The 11,318-nt window shown below is 41.2% G+C and overlaps 1 protein-coding gene across 3 annotated transcripts in view; it reads right to left on the bottom strand.

The window, feature by feature from the left end:
- Ptprg (protein tyrosine phosphatase receptor type G) overlaps window positions 1-11,318 on the bottom strand; it is a 708,054-nt gene that overhangs the window by 46,391 nt on the left and 650,345 nt on the right. For 2 of the 3 annotated variants that reach the window (XM_048801208.1, XM_015494493.2), the window contains one exon: window positions 4,751-4,842. In XM_048801208.1, coding sequence (XP_048657165.1) covers window positions 4,751-4,842 — 92 coding nt within the window. Of the gene's footprint in view, window positions 1-4,750; window positions 4,843-5,427; window positions 5,563-11,318 lie in introns of those variants that run through there. The other variant, XM_048801209.1, reaches the window with a different exon arrangement.

The raw sequence follows: 11,318 nt of genomic DNA, 5'->3' as shown, positions 1-11,318 counted from the left end.
CCTTCTGTCTCACCCTCCCGAGCCTCTGGGATTACAGGTGTGCACCACTGCTCCTGGACATTCTTAGTCTTTTGAGGAATCTCCACACTGCTTTCCAAAGTCGTTGTACCAATCTGCAGTCCCACCAACAATGTATGAGTGTATCTTCTCCCTACATCCTCACCAGCAATTATTATTGTTTGTATTCTTGATGACTGTCATCTTAACAGGAAAAAGAAAAACTGTAGTTTTCATTTGCATTTTCCTGATTGTTAAGGATGTTGAACATCTTCATATATTTTTTGGCTATTTGTAAAATATCTCCATTTTTAAGACTGTCTTTGCTCTATTAAACCAAAAGAACATGCTGAGGGTCCTAAATTACCTTTCATTTAGAATTAGTAAAACTGATAACTCAAAGTTCTTAAAAAATGACTATAAACTGCTCTCTTCAAGGGATGCATATCAAAAGTTTGCAAAGCTTTCCTTAATCATTTGCCTATTTTACAATACTTCTAACAGTGTGACTTACTGATTCCACTTGTGGTTTGAGATTTAAATCCTGAGCTGTGTATTTATGAATTTTAACCACAGCAGAATCATCCAAAAGTTGCTGATTTAATGTCTAAATTTCTTCAATATTTAACATGTTTGTGAATTGCTCCCTGAGTCATTTAAATCATACAGACCTGTGTTTGCAAAAGGAATGGAAGTGCAATTGCTGGGCTGGGAGTCTTTTTCTCGGAAAGGAAGAGTACAAAAATAACTAGAGAGCAGATATGCGAGGGAGTTTTTTTTTTTTTTTTTTTTTTTTTTTTTTTAATATGGAAGAAACTTCAACAGAAGAATTATGGAACTCCCTTCAGGAGGATAAAAGAGAATATAATGGAGAAGTGAATGGCCAGTGTCTGCTAAAGAATAAGAAAAGGTTTAAGAACTCAGGAAAAAACTAAAAAGAACATTACCTGCATTGTCAAATGCCTTGATTTAATGAGGCCATATCCAAATGAGGGGCTCTGAAGTTTTGAGGCAAGTTCTGACCAAGAAGCGTGCCGAGCCATTTCTAAGTATCTGTGCTTTGAAGTCACACCACGAATTCCAATGCTAGCTCCCCTATTTAGAGATGTAACCTTGGGCCAACTAAACAATGTCTCCTAACCTCAGTGTCCTCATCTGTAAAATGGGGATATCTACTGTGCTTGTTGCTTCAGGACTGTAGTGAAAAGGAGAGATTTGAATGAGATTCTGTGGGCAGAATAAGCATTCTATATAAGCTCTATAAATCTCTAACTATTTTTAGAATCATAACAATGGACTACTAAGGCAAAGCATTCTAAATAACCCCATGAAGATCTCCATGAGAGAAAGCTGTGGTAAAGGCTTTAGTAGAATGAAAATAACTCATGAACCTGTTAAACACTGTGGTTTTCTTACACTGAATTTTCTTATACAAAGTTGCACTGCTATAAGCAGAAGAAACTGAAAATAAATAGGATGAGAGATTGCTAAAAGTGCTTCATAAATTACAATGTTTCATGAATATAGCTATTGAACAGGACTGTGGGGGTTTTACTTAAGAAAAAGAGATTATGGTGAAGTTGAAAGCTCTTTAAGAAAAGGATACTTGGGTAACTCTGCCAGCAGTTTGTTAGTCTAGGTGTGCCCCTATTAATGACCCTGCCCTCTAGGAAAACTTGAAGGAATCAGAAAGATGGGCTTCATGATGTCACTGGGTGAGCCCTGTGACATCACAAGGCTGTACAACAGTTAAAGTAATTCACTTTCAGAAATGTGTTACCTTTCTTCAAGAGTGCACCTCCCATGTCAAGTGAAGCACAACTGAACACCAGTTAAAATTCAAAGAAATTTTCTTTCCATACACTCACACATATTATCAGTGAGTATCAATTAGGAGAAACTCACAATGAAAGGGGAGAAAAAGACATGTGTGGGGTTGCCGAGTACTTAACATGGTAATTAAACCAGTAGCTGGCAAATACAGCAGGAAAACATTCAAAGGCAATTTCTGGCCTGGGACATCTACTCAAAAGATGCGGCAAGACAGGCAGAATTTATGGCATTGTCAGAGGACTCTAGTGAGCAGGAGATTAAAGCCCCAAAGAAGGAAAAGCAGTTAGAGACAGGCCACGCCCTGTGGGTGTAGTTTCGAGTCAGGGAGGATTTTAACACGGCAGCCATGAAAACACTGTCCATAAGTTTGGAGAGTTCCCACTTCTATCGCTGTGCATGCTTTCCAAGCACTTGTCCACACATCATCTCATGTGGCCTTTCCAGTTGCCACAGGTGGCAGGCACCCTGTTCATTTCATAGATTCTGGAAACTAAGGCTCCGAGGGGTTCACACATGGACCACAAGATTCATGGTACAGCCTAAGTGAGACCCTAGGTAATGTGATTTCTAACACAGTGGTTTTTTGTTGTTTTTTTTTTTTTAAACAAAACAGAAAAAACAACTCAAGAAGTATTTCACTATTTATCCTTTTAAAAATGGATTTTAGCCAGGTGTGGTGGCATATGCCTATAATCACAGTGGCTCTGGAGGATGAGGCAGGAGGATTGAGAGTTGAAAGCCAGCCTCAGCAACTTAGCCAGATCTTGTCTCAAAATAAAAAATAAAAAGGGATGGGACATGACCCTGTAGTTAAACGCCCCTGGGTTCAATCCCTGGTACAAAAAAAACAACAACAAAACTTTAATTGCACAGCTACTCAACAGCAATATATAGCCAACAAACCAGGCTCCCAGAAACTTCCCAGTGGTCAAAATTTTAGATGATGCAAGAGTATATGCATATAAGTATATGCACACTATTGTGCAAATATGGTGGATTGGACAAAACAGCTTATCCCATGGTGATGAAGCCTGATTCCTGTCTGCCTCCTCTCAAGGTAAGAGGGCATTTCCACCCAAAGATGAAGGTTCATGGACAGGACCACATGGTAGCACAAAACCTAGCTCCAATTGTATGGCAATCATTGAGCAGCCATAGAATGGTCTGATAGGAATGAGACTTTTTTGTTCTTCTTCTTGCCCTGTGACAAGTTTTGATGAGAAGAGTTGACCAGGATGGATGGAAAACACAGACAATCTCAGCATTATTTAAGGATTGAACATTTATAAACACTTAAAAGGTCAGTTAAGCTCCCAATCCTAATGACAACTACTGATACTCAGCAAACAAACAAAGCTTCTCAACTCTGAGCTTCTCAACCCTGACCTTTGAGAACTTGAAGGAAGTTTGGCTGATATTCATTCATGCATGCATCCATCAAATCGAGTGCCTAACTGTGTGCAGAGTGTTACTCTGGCACTGAGAATCTATCCACTTGCCCTTACGGAGCTCTCATTCTAGAGGGAAGGGACAGCAAACTTTAAATCTATTCCTAGGTGGAAGTATATAGAGATGAGGCAGATAAGCAGGATGAGGGTAGCACCATAATAAAAGCACGGCCTCTGTCTACAAAGCAGTAATAAATGTCAAGATGGATAAGACATCTGAATAGATGTATAATAAAACTCAGCATCAGAAAGTTCCAATCTGGCAAACGGGAAAGGATACCACATAAAAAATGGTGGGTGAGATCTCCAAAGCCCACATCCTATTTATAACAACTAACCTACCACCGAACTTTTAAGTATCTATGGCATTTTCTAGGACTCATGCTCCACCAATCCTACTCCTAACATAGCCAAGTGTTTTATCCTGAGGACAAATGAAACACGCACCAGACCAACAACATATCCCTAGACTCCCATATCACATCCCAAGAACCAAAACGTCCAATATGAAGAGAAATTATTCTCAGATTTAGGAATCTTAGGTGAAAACTTGCCTTTAAAAAACTATCACATCTATAAAAACAGCATGCTACAGGGACACAGCCACATCAATGTTTATAGTGGCACAATTTACAATAGCTAAACTGTGGAACCAACCTAGATGCCCTTCAGTAGATGAATGGATAAAGAAAATGTGGTATATACACACAATGGAATATTATTCAGCATTAAAAGAGAACAAAATCTTGGCATTTGCAAGTAAATGGATGGAGCTGGCAAATACAATGCTAAGTGAAATTAGCTAATCCCCCAAAACCAAATGCGGAAATGATTTCTCTGATTTAAAGATGCTGATTCATAATATGCTGCAGGGTTGTGGGGTGGGAGGATTAAATGAACTCTAGATAGGGCAAAGGAGAAAAGGGGAGGGAGGGGAAGGGAGGAGGCATAGGGGTAGGAAAGATGGTGGAATGCGATGGTCCTCATCACCCTAAGTACATGTATGAAGACACAAAGGATGTGACTCTACTTTGTATACAACCAGAGATATGAAAAATTGTGCTCTGTATGTGTAATATGAATTGTAATGCATTCTGTTGCCATATGACAAAATTTTAAAAAACGATCACAAATTATGATAAAAGCACAAATTGTTCATCCACATGAGACAGCCTGAGTAGATTACAAATGATTTTTGTATGAATTTACATTTTTCTACTGTTACTTTCCTTTCCTACATGTGCCTCTGTGCTTAATATTAACTCATAATTATGCATTCCTCTAAAGAGGAATTTATTACTTTGTTGATATGCAAAAGGAGCTAAAATTGCATTAATTACCCTTATTTAAGGATTTCTGACCACACAAGCTTTGAAAAGTTATAAAAACAATATTTTTTTTCATGGCTATTACAAAAACCAAGAACAAAAGAGAAAACAACCCATTGGAAGTAAGAGCAGTGTCCTACTTACCCGGAATAGGAATAATAGGAATACTTTCATTGGGGACCACCCGAGGTGAACTGCTATCTTCCACATAGAAATGAGCGGTCTGGAAACATTTTCTGTGAGGAAAACAGAAAAACACATTAACAGTGCAATCAGAGAAACACACTCGGAGTTCATTTTATAATTATTTCACAGATTTCCCCAGTTTCCTGCATCACATAGCCCTGGGGGCAAGCCCGTGGGAAAGTTGCAAGACACAAGCAGCACAACATTCAGCGGACTGAAGCAGATAAATATCCGTTTTATATCATAGCCACATCCAGCCCTGGAGTAAAAGGGGAAAGACTTGGTAGCCAACCACTCCAATATGTGAAAACTTGACTTGGACAAGGTATACTCACTGCACAAACCACAGGATCACCCCCGGGTTATTTTTAGATTTGACCTATTCTAAACCTCTAGCATCAAGTTCAAAACCACACCTCAGATGCCCTCCATGTAGTAGTCATCCAGCAGCCCAACTCCACAAAAGCACCACATTGTTTGTGCTAAGCCAAGGCTCTTGAAGCCTCAGACAGCTCTCTACAGGGGTCACAGGGCTTCCAGTGGGCAGACATGCCAAAATCTGAGGCCCTTACTAGATGGCGTCTAAGACAAGGACCTGAAGCCCTCCAGTGTCCTCTGCTTATTTTTCTTTTTACCTGTACTTCAAGCAAAGCAGGGAGCACACGCTGGTCATCACAGGACAGGCAGCAAACAGAAAAGCCATCGGCAGCCTGCTCAGCCTCTGCCCACTGATGCTGGCTAGCCCTCAGCCTCCCAGCATCCGCGTCACTGCTCACTGCGGCCCTAATGAGCTGCCGGAAGCACAGGCTGAATATTTAATGAGGCTGCTCAGTGTGAATGGCTATTGTGACCAGAGAAGGGTCCCTGTTCATCTGGCGGAGGGGCTTTACAATAGCAGGCCCTACTGCTGGGTCTTTTAGCCAAGCAGGCGGCATCCTTCTGGTGCTCTGTGTCACTGGGATCTGTCCCACCCCTCTGGCGTCTCACACCAAGCAACATTTACACACACACACACACACACACACACACACACACACAATTTTTTTTTTCTTCTTCTTTCTCTGTATTGGATCCAAATTTCAACTACTAGAGTAAGTCAACTTTTCCTTGGAGTGTCTTTGCTTGTCTAATCAAAAGCATTCTGGGATGATTCTGCTGGATACACTGTGTTTCTACAAAGTTAAAAAAGGGAATTAGAGGGTAAGAAGAAAAAAAAGAGCTCATACAGATTTTTCCATCTCCACTTTCTACTGGGCTATTGTAACCATTTCCAATTGGAAATGATCAAATGTGACAGTATAATGTGCTTTTCTGAAGTGGTGGCTATTCTCTGACAGAAAGTAGCTCGAACCAACTTTACATGTCGGTACTCTTCTAGAATCAAACCAGATTCCTCCTCCATACCCTTAGGAGGGGTCCTGAACATAAACGACACCAACTCTTGGCACATGTCACTCAGGACCACTCTTGTAGCTGAGGAACAATGATTTCTTCCAAGAATGACATGGCATTTGTAATCCAAACAGTTAAGAAAAGAGTTTCTCTCTCTTCACTTAGTTATCTTTACCTAAATTTGGCATTAGCACTAGCCAGACTTAAGCTACATGGGTATGAAATGGGCAAGAAAGAACTCTGGTGTGGCCACATCCATTAAATGAATAATGATGGAAACATGTCAAAAGCATATTCTGTTGTTTGAAATAATAGGTTTTTTTCTGTTTCTAAATTATGAAGTTTTTTTTTTTTTTTTTTTTTTTCCTTCCTGCCTCACTCACCTCCCCAGTGAGCACAGACAACCAGAAACTGCCAGTGAAGTGAAAACACAGGCCACGGACTTCACAGTGAGATGGAACCATAAGTGACTGGTGTCTAGCTAAGGAAAATCGGCTTTTGCAGAGTTAAAGCCTCACCACTCAACAGCCCCTAAAAGTGCCTTAAGTCACTGGAATGAGGGGCACACAATTTACCAGGCTAGAAATTATTAAAATAATTTCTATTTTAAGACCATAATTACCATGCCTATTCAGTTCCTAAAACATAACGTGAGTACTAGTAGAATCACGGCAGGCCAAGTCACTATTAAAGCCCCGCAACTTTGGAACAGACTGTACAGTAGCTTTGTTTATTTTCTGGAAAAACAGGCACATAGTCCAGCCGGTCTCCCAGTTACATGTGGAATGAAAGGATCCACATTATCTTTGGGGGGGGGGGGGGGAAAAAAAAAAAAAAAGCAGTGTGTACTGAAGCAGATCACACTCCAGTGCCCCATGTGTTGCTGTTTATAATGGATTTTCCCTGGAGCAAAATAACTCTGATTGCCAGAGAAAAAGCACACAACTGCAGATGAGGGTCAGAAACTCCCGGACAAAGCTCTGTACATCTGCACCTTGCTGCACATTGCGCACGCTTTCCTCCCATAAAAAAGACGTGGGTGGGCAGCTCGCGGCACAACTTGGCAGGTGAGGGCTTCCGTAAGAATGACGGTTTCAATGCATTCAGGAAACTCTCATTTAGCATCCACTGCACCACACTGGGTGTGCAGAGAACATTCTCTACTGTCTGCAATCCTAAACCACTGCCTTAAACCTGGCGAAGCACTGGAGTAATTTATAAAGATTTACATAAGGATCAGATGAACTTGGCAGAGAAATTAGGAAACAGGAATGAACAAAAGGAAAAAGACTTAAAATCACCCCTAATCCCTCTCCTTGTGATCATCACTGTTAATACTGGGGGCATATCCTTCCCCACTTGTCCTCATTTATTGAGTGAGTGATCCTTGGTCATGTGCAATAAAGACCAGGATGATAGAAGACAAAAGGCACTGTCCTCATGACCATCCTGTTTTCCTGCAGAAAACAGCAGGGGTAGGAATCAATCACAAATTTGAAAACCAATACTTGCAAATAGTCAGAAACTATTAAAAAAAAAAAAAAAGAACTATGGGGTGAAGGAAGGGACTCTGCCAAGGAGGCAGCATTGGAGCTGAGACCCAATCATGGAGGATGAGCTCTCGAGTTACAACGGAAGACCACTCTGGCAGATCTGGCAGCTAGTGGCAGCACCTAGGAGCAAAGTAGGCCCAGAAGATGTAGGAATGGAAAGGCAGCCAGAAAAGGCTGGACAGGGGGTGGGAGCCTATCATGCAAGGGCCAGGAGCCCCCAAAGGGCCTTGGCTGGTGTCTAAGGGCAATAGAAGGCCAGGGAGAGCTTTCATCCATGGAGGGACACATTCTGGTTCACCTCTTTTAAAAACCTCATTTGGGCTGCTCTGTGAGAAACGGATTATTTGGCAGCAAGAATGGAACTAGGAAATCAATCAGAGGGCTGCTGTTGTAATGTCACCCAATTTCTGACAGATGGCAGTTTTCTGCTTTTTCAATTTTTTAATAACAAAGTGCAGTCGAACTATACACATCTCCTTGATAACAAATACAGTTGGCACCCTCATTGCTAATGTTTTCTTAATCTTCCATTTCATGGAGATACTACATTGTTGGTATTTAATTTATTGCTTAGGGGTCCACTCTGACCCAGGCACTGATGAGGGTTTTTCACTACCCCACAACACTGTGATGATCCCTTTGCATGTTCCAATTCCCCACGGTGAGCTTAATATTTCAGAAAAGCAGCTGGACATTGCATTTTAATTTGCTCATTTCTGAGAAGTCCCATGGGGAAAAAAATTGTTTCTTGACCATTAGAAGTGTCTTAAGAAAACAAAAAGAAAAAAAAAAAGAGCCAACAAAGGGATCTTGGAGAACAGGAAAAATACCCACAAGTTTTAGTGCCTCTAAAACTTCTAACCTGTGACAAGTTCCAACATGCAGGTACTATATCTCCAATTCCAAATTCAGAGGAATGGAGACAGAATTTCTGAAATGGCTCCAGTGTGCATGGAGTTCCAATTTTCTATTTATCTTGATCTAATTCTCTTTCAACTAGCTTAACCCTAAAAGTTCCTTCAAGTGAAACAAGTTCCTAGGTCACCAAGAGCAATCGTCTAAAATGATCCTTACTTCCACAGTGAGCACGTTTACACAAGTATCATCAACAGGGAAAATGATGGGGCTCAGGATATGGCTGGGAGGAAAGTGCTAGCCTGGCATGCACTAGGCCTTGGGTTCTATCCCCAGCACCAAAAACTAAACCACCAAGGGGGAAATGATGAAATAGATCATGTTTGGAACAAACAAATGCATTTATAAGTTTAACAAGGGTCTCCAGTATGCATTCTATATTTATAGCTTTTTTTTTTTTAAACTTCCCATCCCTCCAGGGTACTCTCTGTCCCCTTTAGGGAACTGAGGTCAGGCAACATTAATTTCATTGACCCTGACTGCCATATTCAGTATCCAAATTAGTTCTCTTCTGCTTTCCCTAACCGATAATTGCACTATATGTTTTTCTGATGTTGAGTTTCACAATTGAAGTTTGTAGGATCCTAATAATCAATCTCTCCCACATCCAAGTTTCAGTCAAGCAGGGGTTATTTAATCAGCAGAACATATGTCTTTGGTTGAGGGAGTTTTTATTTTTGGGTACTGAGGATTGAACCCAGAGGTGCTTAACCACTGAGCCACCTCCCCAGCCCTTTTTAATATTTTATTTAGAGAGAGTTGCTAAATGCCTCACTAAGTTGCTGAGGCTGGCGTTGAACTCATGATCCTCCTAATATTCATGTAGGCTGAGCTCCACTCCTGTTGGTTCTAGCAGAGTAGGCCTGGGCACAGATGGGCACAGCCCTGTGTATTCTGAACCCCCCACTCCCAAGGAGTCTGGTGTGTACTGTTCCTGGTTCAAAATGACTGTGACAAAGAGAATATGGTTCTTGAGAATCTCCAGCACTGCCACCAAGAAGCCATTTGGGAAAAAACCTGGAATGGCAGGTACTATTAAAGTGCCCTAAAAAAGGCAAACGAGAATTTGTTTCTCATCCCATATGGGATCCTGCAGACATCAAGACTTGAAGGGTATTAATATAACGATCTCAAATACAGAAAGAAAAGTTGTAGAAGTTGAATAGGAATTTCAAGATCTTCTGCTCCTCTCCTGTTAGAACCCGAGTTTTCAGAATCAGGATGGCAATCTCTCAAGTTCGAGCAACCAGTTATGCTACCCACACAGAATGTCTTTTCTTAGGTTACGGAAGAGACTTATGATTCTTAAATGAAAACCTTTTCTCCTAAAGTTACCCCTGAAACCATACTTGTGCAATAATTGTCTGAGAGCAAAATTGTTTCTATAAAGGAATTCAAGTTGTCAGTGTCTACTCCAATTTTAAGTGGTTCAGGATGTCCTGAATCCCAAGTGTCCTGACTTTTATAAAATCCACCCCATCAGCAAAGTACCAACCAAGAAAGAGTGAGTGACATCAAATGTCCATGGAACACGCTCAGATGGGAGAAAGATAATAGCCCATTGTGCAGACGTTATTTCCTCAAATGCAACAGGACAGGATGAAAGTGAAGTGGGTGACGTGAATCTGTGGTCCCTAAATTGGGCACACTCTCATGCCTCCCACAGAGTGAGCACCCTGCTGCACAGAGTGGGTCTTCTGCTTAATGGTATGTATCTTTCCACTTTACCCCTGCATATGACCTGAAAGCATCTGATACTTGATCAAGGATGGGTTACATGTTAGATCTATGCACGACTCCACAGGAAGTTTCAAGTAGCAGACTGGGAACAAGCTGCCTACATTCTTCTTCATTCATATCCCTTCTTAAAAAACCAACGTGAGCACATATATTTTGAAAATATTTCTAAGAAATGTTTGACTAGAAGTCAAGAGTGTGTGTATGGCATCCTCTGCCAAAGCTGATGGATTCAGGCTAGTGGCTCCCTTGGTTTCCAGCCCACAACCCACCCGTGTGGGGAGATCTGGAGGATGGGCCACAGCCCATCCTACCACAGCCTCGTGGTAGGAGTGTGCATGGATGTATGAATCTACCTTCTAAAAGCCCACAGGACATGGGAGACTTATGGTCTTACAGTCATGAGCATTTGCTCCTGGACTGAAATTCCTCAAAATAACTTCCTATCCTTTCAAATAAAGAAGATACTTGAGGATGGAGAGCTTTCCAGAAACAGCAACAAAAAATTTGACTCTTTACAAAGCAGAGTGCATCTTCTAATCAGGATGCAGGAAGCATCCACCCAAATTAGCTGTCAATTCCAAGTCCCTGAAACAAACACACACACACACACACACACACACACACACCAGCACACGACAGGGTCTGGGGGTTTAACTGGTGCTCTTGACTAATCACGCACATGCACATACACACATCTGCTCTGATAGTGCTTTGTAAGTATTAATACATATTCCAGTTCAAGAGGCTTATCCTTCAAAACAATAAAGATAACCTGAAAATCTCATGACTTCAATGCCCTCCCCCATTTCTTTCTTAAGGCATTAACACCCAGAATGACCAAATTTCTACACAAAAACTTTGCCTTTCTGTTTGTTTTTTCAGGACCTGTTCAGACAGTTTCTGATACGGGTTAACCATTTTCGCAG

The sequence above is a fragment of the Marmota marmota genome, unplaced genomic scaffold (genome assembly GCF_001458135.2).
Source record: "Marmota marmota marmota unplaced genomic scaffold, marMar, whole genome shotgun sequence".
In the NCBI taxonomy this organism is placed as follows: Eukaryota; Metazoa; Chordata; class Mammalia; order Rodentia; family Sciuridae; genus Marmota; species Marmota marmota.
The sequence above is the reverse complement of the archived record's forward strand: the minus strand, read 5'-3'. Positions and strand labels throughout refer to the sequence as shown.